Source organism: Phascolarctos cinereus, unplaced genomic scaffold (assembly GCF_003287225.1).
Source record: "Phascolarctos cinereus isolate Bilbo 61053 unplaced genomic scaffold, phaCin_HiC Scaffold_4;HRSCAF=312, whole genome shotgun sequence".
Lineage (NCBI taxonomy): Eukaryota > Metazoa > Chordata > Mammalia > Diprotodontia > Phascolarctidae > Phascolarctos > Phascolarctos cinereus.
This window is the reverse complement of record NW_027555847.1, coordinates 492,402,819-492,421,377: the sequence shown is the minus strand read 5'-3', so window position 1 is coordinate 492,421,377 and position 18,559 is coordinate 492,402,819. Positions and strand designations below refer to the sequence as shown.

General features: G+C 37.5%; 1 protein-coding gene across 1 annotated transcript in view; it reads left to right on the top strand.

The window, feature by feature from the left end:
* DSG1 (desmoglein 1) overlaps nt 1-18,070 on the top strand; it is a 40,955-nt gene extending 22,885 nt beyond the window's left edge. The window contains exons 9-15 of the mRNA XM_020992588.2: nt 1,306-1,565; nt 1,654-1,793; nt 4,923-5,228; nt 7,099-7,226; nt 8,047-8,125; nt 11,758-11,969; nt 15,179-18,070. Coding sequence (XP_020848247.1) covers nt 1,306-1,565; nt 1,654-1,793; nt 4,923-5,228; nt 7,099-7,226; nt 8,047-8,125; nt 11,758-11,969; nt 15,179-16,300 — 2,247 coding nt within the window. The 3' untranslated portion in view covers nt 16,301-18,070. The remainder of the gene's footprint in view (nt 1-1,305; nt 1,566-1,653; nt 1,794-4,922; nt 5,229-7,098; nt 7,227-8,046; nt 8,126-11,757; nt 11,970-15,178) is intronic.
* The last annotated feature ends 489 nt before the right edge of the window (nt 18,071-18,559 follow it).

Here is an 18,559-nt window from a genome sequence, read left to right as displayed (position 1 = left end):
AAAGTATAAAGGCTACTCACAGACCCGTAATCCCACTCTCATTGGCACAGGAGCTTTGACCTGCTCTGTTTCCAACCTGGGCCTGGGTTCTCCCCTCTTTAAACAACGTGGTGGTGTCCTGACCTCCAGAGGCACCATATTGATACCACCCTTAGCATTTAGCCAACTGCAGCTCAGAGCTCCTGAGCTCAATAGACACAACTGTCTCTGCCTCCCTAGCAGCACAGATTGCAAACATGCTCCACCATGTCTGTTGGGTCAGTGTGATTTTGTAACTTTCTAAAAAGTATCTACATATGTGTGTTATTGCTCTCAATTCTCATTTTTTAAAATGAGATTTAAGGCAAAGAAATATATATTGTTCTGTGAATATAGACACATATTAGTACAAATATATCTATATTTAAGTGGAGAAAGAAAAAATACTAACTAGTGTTTCTGCTCTCTGTCTTTGTGTCCCCAGGACCTAGAACAGTGCTTGCAACATAGTAGGTAGTCAAAAAGAATGTGTGGCTCTCTCTAGGTTGGAATTTTGTTTCTTGTTAGACTAAGCAAACAATTAACTTTTGTTAAGTGCCAACTGTGTACCAGGCATTGTGCTAAGTATTTAGACTACAAAAAAAAAAAAGGCAAAATGTAGTCTTAGCTCTTAAGGAGCTTACAATCTAAGAGGAAAGATAACAGTCAAGCAGCCATGTACAAACAGGTTAAATACAAGGTAAACTGCAGATAGTCTCAGAATGAAGGCCAAAAGATTAAGGAATGCTGGGGAAATACTGCTGTAGAAGGTGAGACTTTTGCTGAGACCTGAAGGGAGCCAGAGAAGCTAGAAGGAGGTGATGAGAAGGAAGAGTATTCCAGGAATAGGGGACACCTAGGGAAAATATTCAGAATTGAGAGATGGAATATCATTTGAGTGCAGCAAGGAAGCCAGGGTCATTCTATCACCTAAGATATGGGAAAGGAGAGGTAGGAAAGGGTATTGTAAGATACAAGCAGACTGGAAAAGTAAGAAGGGACAGGTTATGAATGAATTTACAAGTCAAATACAGGATCTTATATGTTATTCTGGAGTTGATAAGGAACCACTGGTGCTTATTGAATGGGGCAGGGAATCCAGGTATGGATGACATGGTCAGACCAGCACTTTAGGATGATCAATCTGATGGAGACAATTGAGACAAGGAGCTCAATCAGCAGGCTATTGTAATAGTCCAGTCATGAGGTGGTAAGAACCTATAACAGGGTGGTAGCAAATATATGAGAGATTGTTAGAATGACAATACTTTTCTTTTTACATGCTAGCCTCTTAATTATGAAGAAATACAGAACATGCAACTTAGCATTGGTGTTAGAAACAAAGCCGAATTCCATCATTCAGTTGCATCTCAATATAAGATAGAAGCAACTGTCATCTCAGTATCAGTTGAAAATGTAATTGAAGGATCAGTATTTGCTCCAGCTTCTAATACTTACCGTATAACTAAAGATATGGGGAAAAATTCTGTCATTGGATCAATGGTAGCAACTGATCTGGACACAGGAGGACCTTCAAAAACAGTCAGGTAACATGTCCAATTATGAACATTCACTTTAAATAAAATATATTTTTTTCAAATTGTTAACAATCTTGTGGAATTCTTCAAAATACAGATATATAATGGGAACAAATCCTGGTGGTTTGCTAGCAGTTAATGAAAGAACTGGTCAACTTACCCTGAACAATGTAATAACCAGAGAGGTATATCAAAGACTCAATGGACACTATGAAGGAACTATTCTATCCATAGATGGTAAGATAGCATTTTCTAAAATTTTATAGCTTAAAAGTTCACTAATACAGTTATATTTACAGTGAAATAACAAAACACTCATCATTTCTCTCTTATTGAAATAATCTCTCTCTTTAATGAGTTACCAAAGCAGTCAATATAGATTGGAACCATCAGGAATATAGTCACTTTGTGTTTATAGTAATATTTCATTAAATTAGAATCTATAAATTTGACAATGAATTTTTATCATAGCAACTTATACAAACAAACCAAAACACAAACTGACCCTCAGTCCTTTGTAAGTTCTTTTCTTCCATGGGCACACAGTGTTAAAAATAAAATAGTTCTAATGTCTAAAAATTTTCCAACTATTGTTGATGTCATATCTTTGTATAATGGCCAATGATTCAGTATTCTATTAAAAGGATTTAGCCATACCCTTTTTGGCATTTTTGTTCATTATGAAACCAGCAGACATAATAAAGACATAAAAGTTAAATGCAAGGGCAGCTTATAGCTTCTCCATGAAAAGGTAAATAAAAGTATTTATGGAATTGGTTTTTATCAGGCACCCCAATGCAACAAGAAATATTATTTCATGGGATATTTGGTTGTCTTAACTTACTCTGCTCACTATCAGTCAATAAATATTCATTAAGTACCAACTATGTGCCAGGCACTATGCTAAGTGCTGAAGATACAAAGAAAGGTAAAGACAGTACCTGCTTTCAAGGAGCTTACAGTCTAATGGTGGAGACAACATGCAAATACAAATATTTACAGGCTATATTAGAAATGATCAACAGAAAGTGAAGGCACTAGAATTAAGAGGAAATCAAAATCTAGAAGAGCCTAGAAAGAAGCCAGGGAAGTCAAGAGATGGAGATGAAGAGGGAAAAGTATCACAAGAATGGGGGACAACAAGTGAAAGTATCCAGGTCAGGAGATTGAGTGTCTTATTCAAGGAAGAGCAAGGAGGTTGGTGTCACAGGATGACAGAATGAGGTTGGGGTGCAGGATTAAGTTGTAACTGGATTGGAAGGAAGAGGAAGATTATAAAGAACTTTGAATGCCAAATGGAAGAGTTTATATTGGATCCTGGAAGCAAGAGGGAACCATTGGAGTTCCTCAAGTAGAGAAATGCCATGATCAGACTCACACTTTAGGAAAATCACTTTGACAGCTGAGTGAAGAGATATTTGTGGCAGGAAGATCAACCAGCAGGCTACTGCAATAATCCATATGTTAAATGATAGCGCTTTCATTTGGGTGGTGATTGCGTTAACTGAAAAAAAGATACGAAAAAGAGAGATATTACAAAGATAAAAAATAAATGGGCCTCAGCAGCAGATGAGATAGGAGGAGTGAAAGAAAAGAGTTAAGAATGCTGAGGCTGTGATCCTAGACTAGAGGGAATGGTAATATCCTCAACAGTAACTGGGAAATTTAGGAAAGGTGTAGGGGTTGGGGCAAAACCCAGCAGTTTTGGACATGTTGAATTTATGTCTATAGGACATCCATTCAAGATGGCCAATAGGCAGTTGGAGATGCAAGACTGGAGGTCAGCAGAGAGGTTAGCTCTCTCCTGCACAACATCAATAACCTTCTTATTCGTCTCCTTGCCTCAAGTCTCTCCCCACTCCAATTCATCCTCAACTCGGCTATCAAGGTGATTTTTCTAGAACTTAGGCTTAGCCATTTTACCTTCTTATTCAGTGAGCTCTATGGAATTTCTGTTGTCTCTAGGATCAACTATAAAGTCCTCTATTTGGTTTTTGATTACTTGGTCCCTTCCTACTTTCCATTCCTCTTATACCTGGCTCCCCTTCATAAATTCTACCCAGTTACACTGGGCTACTTTCAAGTTCTCAAACATGATGCTTCATAACCTATCTGGGCCTTTGCACTGGTTGTCCCCCAAGCATGGAATGCTCTACTCATTTATTTCTACCTCTTAATTTCCATAGGTTCCTTCAAGAATCAGCTCATATCCCATCATCTGTAGGAGGCCTTTCCAACTGCTGCCTTCTCCTTTCATATTACCTTCATCTACTCTTTATATGTCTTATACATATATAATTATTTATATGTTGTCTCCTCCATTAGAATATATGCTATTTGAGGAGGGTGACTGTTTTTGGGCTGGGGGCAGTTGCCTTTTCTTTTTATTCCCCTAAATATTTATTGGCTGACTGAAATCACAGATTTACTTAAATACCAGGGACCAAAAATAAAGCAACATAACCATAATTCTTAAGACCATTCCACAATTTGCATATTTCTTCCATTAAAATTGACCATTCTCCTAATTGATTCTAATTAATGAAATTTTGCTCTATACTAAACATGATACATGATTCTTACCAAAGAAGGAGAACCTTTTGACCCAGTGCTAGTATAGAGGTAGAACATTTTTGATGCATATTGATGAATTTCTGCAACCTCTCCCTCTCCATGTCCAGCTTATCTGAATGACTCCAACAATGGAAATATGAACAGTTGGAACTGAAATAGTTGACAGGAATTCTGTCCTTCTATTTTTCTCAACTTGCTCCATCAAGTTGAGGATCTTCCTTGGCCTAGATGTTTTATTGCCCTTTGCTCTCATATACTCCTTATAGGCCCATAGCTTTACCATGGGGTTGTTTTAGTTTGTAGATACTTGTGATATAATTATAATAAGCAACTAAAGGGACTTTGATGACAAATATCCTATTCTTTCTATCATCCTGTCTAGTGTTATCTATAACATGGCTGCAGCTAGTTTTTAATTACATTTTTCTACAGAAGTGCCTTGTAACCTTGGTGAGAATTTGAGTCTTTTAACGACTCTGAAAGTATAAACAGATAATGATCATATATTCAGGACTTCAGACCTATCATGAGAAATTTTTTAAAAGAAAGCTGTTCTGGTGCCAAGGTACAGAAGAATATAAAAGAAATCAGCAACTTTTGTGGAAATCAATTAATCAATAAGCCTTTATTAAGCACCTACTATGTGCCAGGCACTATGCCAAAGGCTGGAAATATATGTACAGAGCATCTGATGAACTTTATCACGACTTGGGAAAAAAACAAGGTAGCATATGCTTTGGGATGGCCACTGTGTTTTACATGTGACATTCCTTTAATACCTTACCATTTCAGATACTCTCCAAAGAACTTGTACTGGTACCATTATTCTTGATATGAAAGACCTGGAAGATCTCAAAACAGGAACAGACACTAATGGCCCAGGAGATAACAACGGAGGAGGAACTGATGATGGGAGCAGAGATAATACAGGTGAAACTTCCACCAACCATCAGGAGGACATTACTACCAACAATTACGATATTACTTCTACTTCAGGTTATGCCAACGGGAATGGAGTTGAAGGTTATCCTGGAGATAATGTACATTTTGGTCCTGCTGGCATTGGTCTGCTCATTATGGGATTCTTGGTGCTTGGATGTAAGTATTTCATTTATTTATCTAGTGTCTATAGAGGGAAAAGGAAGATGGATTGTTTTCTGTCTCTCAACTAAACTTGGCCTCATAATTTCTTTGCCATCTATTAAGATTTGAAATATATGCCATTGCCAATGTGGAAGAAACATGAGTACCATGATAGTGAGTGACTAGGAATGGCTATGTAACTAGAATGGTGCTTATTTGCAAAAGGGGTAAGCGCCACTAGTTTATACCTTCTTTTACTCTGTATGAGGCTGTGCCCACATAAAACAAAACTATTATTTTTATTTAAATTACAGATAATATATTTGTTTCAGATGTTGTTGACTGATGGGCTTTTTTTTTAATGGATAGTCCTTCCTTTTGAAGCTGGTTAGAATTCACTGATTCGTTCAGAAAACATTAAGTATTAACATCCTGCTCTGTGCAGGCAACTAGAGGCAGCTAGATGGTACAGTGGCTAGAGCACTGGCTCTGTAGTCAGGAAGACCTGAGTTCAAATCTGACCTTAGATAACTTACTAGCTGTGTGACCATAGGCCAAGTCACTAAACTGCTTTCTGCCTCAGTTTTCTCTATTGTAAAATGGAAATAATAATAGTACATATCTCCCAGGCAGGCATCTTGTGAGAATCAAATGAAATAATATTTATAAAGTACTTGGCGCAGTACCTGGAACAAACTAGGCACTCTATAAATGCTTATTCCCTATCTGCACTGTACCAGATTCTATGAGAGATACAAGAATAAATAAGATAGGATTCCAGCCTACAAGAAAATTAGAGACTAATAAGGGAGTAAATACATAGGCAAATAGCTAAGAATACATAGTGCAGAAGTATAAGATGGATAAAACAAGGTATATTCATTCAAAGAAAGAAGTAATTGCTTCTTGTTTGAGGGTCCAGGAAAGTGTCATAAACAGAAAAAAGGGCATTCAAACTGGCCCTTGACTTTTTGTTAAATGTTTGATTGGGAGAGAGGCTAACATTTCATGGAAGAAGATGGTATAATGAACAAAAGTGAGCTTTGGACTTCATTTCTTCCTATGCCACATTATCATGAGTTAGCAAGAGTTCAGTGAATAAAGAGATCAGTATAGCCTGGAACTGCTAGAGAAGAATCAGTGGAGAACTTGATCTAGAACTTCATGGATAATTAGGATTTCAATGAGTGGAAGAGAAGAGAGTCATCATTTGAGGAGAGAGAAGGAACATGTACGAAGTCATAAAGGTAGGAATGATCATGGCATATTAGAAAGATGGTGAGAAGACTGGACTGACTGAAATGAAAAGTAGGGTTTAAAGAGGGACGAGACACAAGGATAGAGATAGATAAGTACCAAATTATCATAGACCTCGAAGCCCAAGGTTTTGGACTTGATGAGGCCAACTAAAGGGAATCATCTTAAGTTCTAAAGAAGGGTATGAATTGGGGCAGCTAGGTGGCACAGTGGATTGAGCACTGGCCCTGAAGTCTGGAGGACCTGAGTTCAAATCCAGCCTCAGACAAAACACTTGACACTTACTACCTGTGTGACCCCGGGCAAGTCACTTAACCCCAATTGCCCCTCCCCCCAAAAAAAAGATATCAAAAAAAAAAAAAAAGGATATGAATTGATGACAGGAGTGGCCTGTCTGTGGCCACTCTGTAGTATACTATAATTGAGTGCAGTCAATGACAGAGGCTTAAATTGATTACAGTGTTTTAAATATTTTAAAGTTGTTTTTCTTATCTTTTACAGCAATTTCATATATTGAGCATGGAGTTTTCTCAGTTAACTAAATATAATTTAATTTTTAAAAAAAACTATTTCCATGAGAACATAGATCTATTGCTAATTGCAATCTATTTCTACTTCTCTTTGCCAGTGGTTCCATTTTTGTTGATAGCATGTGACTGTGGGGGTGCCAGCGGTGTGGGAGGAGGCTTTGAGCCTGTTCCAGAGTGTACAGAAGGTGCAATCCATTCCTGGGCAGTAGAGGGACCCCAGCCTGATGTAAGTATTGATTTTCTGGAAATGTCCTTTGCAGTCCGGCTAAAACTTGAGTTCTAAACAAATTAATTAAGAGTTCAGAAATGCAGCAGTCCACATTTATTAAAATCCACTGAGCATGAACTTTCCTGTTAGGTTCTGGCAAGGGATAGGAATAGGAGCAAGAGAAGAAAAGCAAAATAAATAGAAGAAATAGCGCATTGCTTCAAGAAACTAACAATGTAATTGGAGAGATGGAACATATCCAAACTGGAAAATTATTTAAGACCTAACAATTTAATACAAACAAAATTAATATAGATGAAATGCCATAAGCCAAGTAAAGGGATTATCAAAATGGGATTAAGCTAATCAGTAAAAACTTCCTGAATGAGGGTAAAGAAAAGTGGATCTCAAAGCTTCTTATGTATTTTAATAAGATATATACATATTTATAAAATATGAGAGTGATATAGTATAAAGAGAGCTGGCTTCCACATTAGGAAGACTTGGGTTCAACACTGCCTTCCTGTGATACATAATGGGTATGTGATCTGGGCAAGTCATTAATCCTTTTCAGTGGATCAGATAGCTCTCTAAGACTCTAAGATTTTGAAGTTGCATGGCTGGGGCTCATCTGTACTGGTAGAAGGAGGTTCCTCACAGGAAGTTCCTGACACCAAATGAAGTTGCAAATCTAATCACAAAAAAAAAAAACACACCTTAGAAATCCAAAGGAAATAGAGAGAGGAAAAAAAAACAAAGAATATGAAATATATATAATGGAAAGTACCATTTTTTTGTTTATTGCCAAAGGAAAGAAATAACAGTTTCCTTTCTTTAGGATATAAACAACATCTGTGTGCCAGTTATACCAGTGATAGATGCTACTGGAAATATGAATGAATGTATTGACACAGCTGGTAAGTGGAATACAAATTTATTTCCTATTATATACTTAAAATGGTGAGAAAAAATCTTTATATATATATATGTATGTATGTATATAAATATATATATATATATATATAATTGTCAAGGGCAAATCACACTTTCATTTAAAAATTTTAGTAACCTTTACTTTTAAGATTTCTCGTTTGCACATCACAGGTTTCTGGAGAAATTATTTCTAGTTGTATTCTTTCATGCTTCCATGGCTCTGTGATCTCAGCGCTGGGGCTTCAGGAGCATGCTGGTAAATGTGGAACAACTGGCTGGGGGTGGGAGGTGGGGCATATGCACAAAACAAGTGAAAGTTTAATCTGCATTCTTAACATTTTCTCAAACACTTTCACATTATACTTTCAGTATAGCCAATCAATAAAATAATAAATCAAGCCCTGATTTCTAGCATTTGTGGATTTCCAAAATGCAAATTTTAACAATGAAAATTTTAAAATCTACTTCCTTGAGCTGGTTTGAGCTGCCTCCAAGACATTCCTGGGTTACTCCCTCCAATGGTGAAGATCATACCACCTCCATGCCTGCTTGTCCTGTGCCACTTTTGTCCATGTCCTCGCTTAAATGCTCTTTAGGGGCCCATCGGAGTGCTGGAGTTATTCTTTTATTCTCCATTCTTGGCATTGAGTGGAATTAACAGTGGAGTATGCAAGTCACCTATCAGTTATCCCATATTCTCACTCCTTAAGCAAACCAATTCCTTTTCTTCTCGTACACATCCCTGATGATACCAATTACGTTGCTTCTCCTGTGAAAACTTACCTTGGTAATGTGCTGTAGCCTACTCATGCCTACCACACCCCAAACATTGCCCTTTGGATCACCCATAATGTTAATTCTTTGAAGACCATGGTATTTGAGGTTTATGCTTAACATTTTGATATCATAGCCATAGAGTATAATTAGATGGCATTGTGGATAGAGTGCTACATGTGGAAACAGGAAAACCTGAGTTCAAATCCTGATTTGGACATTTATTAGCTGGCCAAGTCATTTAACTGCTCTCTTCCTTACTTTCCTCATCGGTACAATGGGGGAAATTAAAGCACCTACCTCACACGGTTGTTATGAGAATCAAATGTGACAGCATATATCAAGTGCTTTGCAAACCTTAAAGTGGTGCTATATAAATGCTATTAGGAAAAGGAGGAGGAGTATAGAACTTCACAGGTGATCTGATTGGTATTAATTTCTTTGAGATGGGCAGGAGCATAACATGTCAATGATGGTCAGGATATTTTGTTCTGACATTAGACTGGTATTAGTTTTTTTTTTTAATTTCACATTAATTAAAGTTTAACTTTAATTCAGTGACAGGGCTCATTTGTAGGACTTGAATCTCCACCTTTTCATCATGATAACACTAAACACACGTGATAGCCTGAGAAATAAGATTCCTTTCAACATCAATAGACATGTTGATCTCAAAGTTGCTAACCATATCCAACTACTTAAGAATAAATATAGAAGACTGAATATCATGGAAGCATTTCAACCAGGTTAATTGAACTGGGATGTACAATGGACATTTTCCCCTTCCCTGACAGGGAAGACAAGGAATTGTTTCTTGGGGAGTCATTAAATATAAGAAGAATTATTTAAATATAGGTTTGTCTTAAGGCAGGAGAATAGACAAGATCTTCAGATACAGCCAAAGAGTCACATGAATTATAATTTAAACCACTTAAATCTTCTATGTCTTTATTAAAGATATGGATTAGCTTGTTATCATTCACTATAAACACAAATAAACCTTTCATATGTATTCAAATAATTATACCATTTTGTTTCTTCAAGCTAAATGAGTATGGTTTCTTTCATTCTTCTCTAAGCATGTAATTTTTTTATGTTATTCTCCACCAAACTCTGAAACTTAACAGAATTATGGAGAACTTGAGTGTTGGACAGAAAACTCTAAGTGCTGAGCACTTCAAGTATACTTTGAGCAATAGGATCCTAGTTCTCTTAGGAGAGCAGACACTATTTTTTTTTGAGTGTGGCTGATACTACCATTTACTCATGCAGACCTACCATTTCCTTCCCCTCCCTTCTCATCTACTGTCCTGTGGCCTTACCCCATCATACTCAGGAATATAAACTCTAGCAGTCTCAAATAATCAATGGGTCTCCAGCATCTCAACAACTTTCTGGGGGACAAGAGCTATACCAAGTCTTTTTTATATATTTAATTTTTTTTCCAATTACATGTCCCAATTTGTCCCAATTACATGTAAAAACAATTTTAACACTTTTTTTAAAATTTCAAGTTCCAAATTCTCTCCTTTCCTCTCTCCTTCTCCTCCCCCCTCATTGAGAAAGAAAGCAATTTGATGACATGTGTAATCATGCAAAACATATTTCCATATTAGTCATGTTGTAAAAGAATAGACCAAAAAAAAAAACCCACACACACAAGAAAAATAAAGAAAGTAAAAAAATTTGCTTTGACCTGCAATCAGACTCCATCTTCTCCCTCTCTGGAGGTGGATTGCATTTTTCATCATAAACCCTTCAGAATTGTCTTGGATCATTGTATTGCTGAGAATTGCTAAGTCATTCACAACTGATGATCTTATAATATTGCTATAACTGTGTGCACTCTTCTCCTTGTTATGCTTACACGTACACATCTTTTCAGCTTTTTCTGAAAGCATTCTGCTCATCATTTCTTTTAGCACAACAGTATTCTATCCCAATCATATACCACAGCATGTTCAGCCATTCCCCAAGTGATAGGCATCCCCTAAAATTCCATTTCTCTTCTACCCCAAAAAGAACTGCTATAAATATTTTTGTGCATATAGGTTCTTTTTCCTTTTTTATCTCTTTGGGAAGCAGACCTAGTAGTGATATTGTTGTGTCAAAGGGTATGTACAGTTTTATAGTCCTTTGGGCATAGTCCAAATGTGTCTCTAGAATGGTTGGATCAGTTCACAACACCAATAATGTTTTAGTGTCACAGTTTTCCCACATCCCCTCCAAAATTTGTCATTTTCCCTTTCTGCCATGTTAGCCAGTCTGATAGGTTTGAGGTGGTAGCTCAGAGTTGTTTTAATTTTTATTTCTCTGATCAATAGTGATTTGAAGCATTTTTTTCATATGACTATAGATAGCTTTGATTTCTTCAGCTGAAAACTACCTGTTCATATCCTTTGACCATTTATCAATTGGGAAATTATTTGTATTCTTATAAATTTGGCTTAGTTCTCTATATATTTGAGAAATGAAGCCTTTATCAGAAAAACTTGCTGTAAAATTTCTCTACAAGTAAGATTACTGTGTATTTCCCTCCATCCTATTTCCCCTGTTTATCCTTCTCCCTCTCTCTCCTTTCACCCTGTCCTTCCTTAGAAGTGTTTTGCTTCTGACCACTGCCTCTCCCAATCCTCCCTCCTTTCTATCAGCCCCCTCCCCACCCTTCTCTTAACCCCTTCCCCTCCTACTTTTTTGTAGGGTAAGAAAGATTTCTATACCCAACTGAGTGTGTATGTTATGTTTTTAAATACTCATGAATGTGTTGTGCCTATCTAGATAAACAAAATATTTCAGTAAGCTTCTTTGGAGTCCTAAACATTTAAATTAATGATCTTTTTAGGAGTTTATACAAATGAATATGGAGAAAGAGAGATGAGAGACCTAGGAGAAGGAGGAATTGGAACATCAAGATTTGAATTATCAAATGGAGTGAAAACATCTGCAGTACCTGAAGTATGTACAGGATACTCTGGGACATTAAGAAGGAATTCCATGAGAGAATGTAGAGAAGGAGGCCTGAATATGAACTTCATGGAAAGCTACTTCTGCCAGGTAATAAATATAACAGCAACTTCTGCATTATTTATGACTCTATCAGCCTAAGCATATAAATAATATTTCAACAATATATGATCTCCTATTCCATTCAGCTCTGATATTACTATACTGCTTTATTAAATGGAGAAGTAAATATCATGAGTGTGGTAGGAGGGTGGCATTAGGACAACCAGGCTCCCTAGAGGGTATTCTCAAACCCTCCAGAGTACACTCAGCTACCCAGGGGGAAACCATAGAGGAATGCCAAAGTCTAGAGTGATGTTATTTGGCTTGGCCATCTCCAAACAGAAGTATATTTAGGTAGCAATGATTTCACAACATCAAATTTTGATGCCTTTTGGAAATGTATCAATCAATTAATCAATCAACAAACATTTGCTAAGCACCAATTATGCCAGGCACCGTGCTAAGCTCTGGAGAGACAAAGGCAAAAAACCAAAACAGTCCGTGCTTTTAAGAGGCTTGAATCCATCAGAAAATACACATGTGCATTCATAAGTATTTACAGAATAAACAAATATAAGGCAATTTAAATTCTAGGTAGTTATGGAGAGGGGACATCAGAATTAGGTGGATGAGGAAAGACTTCATGAAGAAAATGATACCTAAACTGTCTTGAAGAAAGTGAGGAATTCTATGAGGCAGAGGTGAGGAGGGAGTGTATTATAGGCAAGGAGGACAGCTAGTTAAAAGGCATGGAGGTGAAAGATGGACTGCCATGGATGAAGGACAAAGTGAAGGCCACCTTATCAGGGATGTAGAATGTAGGAAGGGGAGTTATGTAATAGGGCTGTTAAAAATAGGTTGGATCCAGGTTATGAAGGGCTTTAAACAACAAACAGAGGAGTTTATATTGGTTGTAGGGGCCATTGGGAGTCACTGCAGTTTAGTGAGTAGAGTAGCAATATAATCAGAACTGCACTTTGGCAGCTGGAAGAGGCCATGGGATGAAGATAGACTTGAAGCAGAGAGATAAATTAGGAGGCCATTACAATATTTCAGGTGAAAGGTGATATAGGCCTGACCTGAGGTGTTGGCTCTTTGAATAGTGAGAAGAGTATAGATGCAAAATTCTGTGAAGGTAGAAATGACAAGATTCAGCTGCTGATTGAATAGGTGGGATGAAGTTTGTAAAAGGATAGCTGTGAGAGAAAAGATAAGTTTCTGGTTTAGATATGTTGAATTTGAAATGTCTATGAGAGCAGAACTTTTAAATGTACAGCAGTTGGTGATATACAAAATGGAGCTGGAGAGAAACTTGGACTGGATATCTAGATCTTGGAGTCACCTGCATAGAGATTCAAGTCATGGGAGCTAATGAAGCCATCAAGTAAGAGAGTATAGACAGAAAGAGAGAAGAAGGGCCAGAGCAGAGTCTGGAGTACACCTAGAGTTAAGTACCATGATGTGAATGACGAGCTAGCAAAGAAGACTGAGGAGGAGTAGGAAAACCAGGAGAGAACAATGTCATAATAACCCAGGGAATAGCTAGAATACTTAAAAAGAGAAAGGGATCAACAGTGTTAAATTCCATGGAGAAGTCAGAAATGATGAAGACTAGAGAAAAATCCATTAGACTAAAATGAGGAGATGATTTGTAATTGGGGTAGGGTAGATAGCTTTGGTTCAGTCAGGAGGTCAAATGTGAGACTTCAAAGGAAGAAGTGAGTAACAAAGAAACAGAGGTAACATCTATAGGCAGATTTTTGCAGGAGTATGGCTGAGAAAAAGAAAAGAGACATAAGATGATAGTTTGAAATAATGGCAGGGTTTGGGAAAGATTTTTTTTTAAGGATGTATAAGACTTGGTTAGGTGACTTACCCAGGGTCACAAAGCTAGCAAGTTTCTGAGGCCAGATTTGAACTCAGATCTTCCTGACTCCAGGTTCAGCATTCTACCCACTTTACCACCACCTGTATTGAAATATGTTGCTGTTGTCATTGTTGTTTTCACCATCATCATTGTTATTGTTAGCTGCTAAAAATGGTATTTGGCTAGCTGCTGTACAAAGTATGTAGATTTAGTTCCTCATCCTAGAAATATATAGTACAACATTACGAACACAGATAAGAGAGAGCACGTGTTTTGCCTCTAGGCTCTTTCACTTAGCAGAGGGTCGATGGGTCTCCTAATTCTTCATATGAAGAATGGTATCAACCAGAGTCAAATTCTTCCCATCTTTTTGGGTCCAATATTTTGGATCAATCTTCTTGGCCTCTTGACACAATTTCACCTGAAAGCTATACACAGATGAACCAAGATGAGCTCCATTCTCCTCTTTCAAAGTTATTAGTGTGATGAGAGGCATCACATACAGGGAGATGCACAAAGAACAACATCAGCTTTAAGTACCTTCTTCCAAATTTTCAGAGAACTGATGCAAGCACATATGTGAAGACCAGCTATGCAATCTGTATTCTCATAGTGCCTTCTATCTAAATTGAGCTATATGGAAATTGACCAATGGGTCCATGAGGTTAAGTCACTAATTTCTCACAGACTGTGGCGAGTACTCCATCAACACTAGGTGTCAGCAAATTAGTGATTACAAATGATTACCAACCAACTTGTTGGGAGTAACTTCCTCATGTATGTCACTTTTTCAATGTTTGGTGCAATAGAATGGACATAGGATTTGAAGTCAAGGGTTTTATCCCCTGTCTCTCTCTACCTTTGTGAGCCTGGACCAGTCACTTAAACCTTCAGGCCTCAGTTTCCTCCTCTATAAAATAAAAGGGTTAGACTAAATAACCTCTAACATTCTAAGTTCTGAATCTATGATCCTATGATATCCCCTCATCAGACATGTGTTATGATCCCCAGAACTCTTATAGAACTATACCTCTCATATAGTTATTGTGTTCTATTTTGGATTTTGATTATTTGTATAGATGCCAAGACTCTGCTGCTAGACTGCATACTCTTTAAGGACAGAGGTTAGGTCCAATTTTACCTTTGAATCGACCTGAGTACAGGGCTTTGCGTGTAACAAATGCTTTTGAAATAGTGAGAAGGGGGAGGTAAAGGAAAAAGGCCCATAAGGAGGAACAGAAAAAAGACATCTCAAAAATTAGATCTGATAGATTTTTTAAAATATTCTTATTCATAATTTCTTTCATTAAGCAATTAATAAAGACAAAAAAGAAATTTTTAACGTGTTAAAATGTATGTATAACTTTATAATTTTTTTTTACAAATTTAGAAAGCATTTGCCTATGCTGATGAAGATGAAAATAGACCATCAAATGATTGTTTACTCATCTATGATATTGAAGGGGTCGGCTCTTCTGCTGGCTCTGTTGGCTGTTGTAGTTTCATCGGAGAAGACGAGGATGACAGCTTTTTAGACACTTTGGGGCCAAAGTTTAAGAAATTGGCAGATATTAGCCTGGGAAAAGAGATTGATTCCTATCCAGATGTTGATCACACTTGGCCACCAGAGAACACCGAACCCAGTTGTCCTCCCCAAGGAAATGATGTTTCTTTTGGACACCCACCAATGTCTCCACATTTTGGTACCACTACAGTTGTTTCTGAGAGTACCTATCCCTCTGGGCCTGTCGTTCAGCATCCTATGCCTATACCTGATCCTCTGGGCTATGGAAATGTTACAGTGACTGAGTCATATACCACCACTGGGTCCCTGCAGCCCCCGGTACATATTCATGATCCTCGGCATGGCTCAAATGTTGTGGTGACAGAGAGGGTGGTAGGACCCATCTCTGGCTCAGATCTCCAGGGCATGTTAGATCTAACTGATTTCAGAGAAGGGTCCAATGTTGTAGTGACAGAGAGGGTAATTGCACCAAATTCAAGACTACCTACCTCATTGAGTATCCCTGACCCCAGAGATACATCAAATGTGGTAGTAACTGAAAGAGTCATTAGACCAACTTCTGGCCTGATGGGCAATCTAAGTATTCATCCTGATTTATCCAGTGCCCATAATGTAGTTGTTACAGAGAGAGTTGTTTCTGGTGCTGGGGTAACTGGAATCAGTGGTGGTGGTGTTAGTAGTGTGGTTGGCAGCAATGTGAGCAGAGGTGCTATTACCATGAGTGGGGGAGGTGTTAGCATGAGTGGAGGTGGAATAGGCTTGAGTGGGTCTGGCATAAGTGGGGGTGGCATTGAAATGAGCAGCCTGGGAAGTGGGGGAGGTGGCTTGAGTAGCATAGGTCTGAACAGCAGTGGCCTGAGTGGCAGTTCTACACTTGGCCATGTGAGGAATTCTGATCATTTTAACCAGACTATTGGATCAGCCTCCCCTAGTACAACTCGAAGCCGGATCACAAAATACAGTACCATACAATATTCTAAGCAGTGAATGTATCTGAACCTTCTTCAGTGGCAGTTGTGAGCAAAATTTAGCTATTTTACCCCACACCAAAATAGCATATCAGGGTTATTTATGATGCACATCTAGACTCTAAAATTATAGTAAAGTATAATGGGGTGACCCTATAGTATCCCAATATGAGAGAAAGATTCTGTGACACCGTTATCAGGAAAACCTCTCTCAGGTACAATTCAGTCATTTCTTCTATTAGTGCTAATGAAAAGCTGAAAGTGGAATAAAGACATGAGGTAGATGTTGCATTTATCTATGTGTGGCTTGGGGGATGTTTCAAGTTGGGAGTAAACTAGGCCCATAGTCATAGGACATCATCTTCTTTGTGCTTGCGGTTTTCACTGGTTAGCTTGCTCTGGATTGAATTGCCTGCCATGTTGCTCTGGTAAAACGGAATGTGTACCATGCTCATGCATTTGGGAAGAATTTGAATTGTGTACAAAGTACCATTTTGCTTTCATAGGTAATATATATATATATATATATATATATATGGAAAAATATACCGCATACTTGAGCAAAAGTTAACCACTGTAAGATTCTTTTGGATTTTATTGGATATTTATTTTAAGGATTCCCTAAATCTCTCCATCTCAACGGTAATAAGAACTGTAATTAGAAAATAGGCCCCGGAAAGGAATAACTGATTAAGAAAGTAAAAATAGGAAGAGGATATTTCAGGGCCAACCTGCCCATGTTGCTGGAATATAGGACAAAGAGGAGTCCACAAGGGACACTGGGACTTGGTATAATTTCCTCCAAGGTCCCCAGAGCCACCAGAGTTCTATGAACAAAAAGAGAGCCTTACATTTCCTGGCTAGTGATGAACAGTGAGAATGAGTATAATTTCCTCTGTAGGGTCTAACTATAGTAGTAGTGAAGGCTGTTCATGTTACAGAGTAACAGAGCCACAAGACTCCACATGTACATCTTTATTTAATTCCTTCTCCTGTCCACCACTGTTTGTGATTATGATAGAAACAATAAACAAACAAACAAATCTGCCAGGAGTACTGCACTTGCAGACTGAAAGAAGTCGTGTTTGCTATTGCCACTCAAAGCTAAATCACCTCTGTAATCATTGACTTGGCAGGACATTATCTCTTGACTATCATTTTCAGCAAGCATTATTAATGCATATCCAGCCATTTATGCATGTTTCATATAAACATATTGCCACAATATAGTTAACAGGGCTGAGAAAAACAGAATGCTCACAAACACATATTTGGGGGTGGGAGTAGGGAAGTACTGTGGGAATACCCAAGGGGACCTAGTTTGATACACGGAAAATATTAAATGGGGAACAATTAGAAAAGAACTTTTCTGTACAGCATTTGCTTATAATGTTGGTGGCTTTAACTGAGCTTCAGGTCTCTCTCTGCCTTCTGCTCTATGCCTTTTTGAAGGGTTTGACTAGGAACTTAAACTGTTGTCCTTTTTGTGTTAGCAAAAACATAATAGCACTGAACAAATCCAGATCCATTTCCCTAATCCCCAATGTGGAATATTTTATTCGCAATCTCATTATTCAGATATTGCTGGTTTGACTTTCAGTCACCTCCTGGCATATCTTACACACTCCATTTTTTTAGTTATTTTCCAAATGTTGACATATGCTAGTTTTATCCAGATACAAAGCAAAGGTCAGCAATGTCTTGTTTTTGTTGGATTGTTTATGTATGGTTGCTACATACTTTGTTATATAGTCTAAATTTCTGAAGTCTAATAAAAAAATCAAAATAATATTCTGTGCATTGAGAAATATAATTTTGAGAAATGCATCATACTCCTGAATGACAGAAAAAAAAGATGTTTTTCTTAAAATGTTCATATGTCTTGGTATTGTTCCCAGTAAAATAAAACTGAGTGTGCTAAATTTTTTAAAAGTTATTTGCACTAGACTTGTAAATAAAATTCTTCACTTAGCTTTTTTTCCTAACACACAGAATAAACAAGATGTCATGCTTATTCCTTCCTTAAAAATACTAAGAATGGCATAAAAATAAAAAGGGTGAAATCACCACCAATAAAGAAGAAATTAAGCAATCATTAGGAAATATTTTGCCCAATTGTATGTCAATAATTCTGACAATCTGAGTGAAATTGATGAATATTACAAACACATAAATTACCGAGATCAGGAACTAGAGTGCCTAAATAACTCCATCATAGAAAAAGAAATTGAGCAAGCCATTAATGAACTTCATAAGAAAAATTCCCCAGGGCCATATG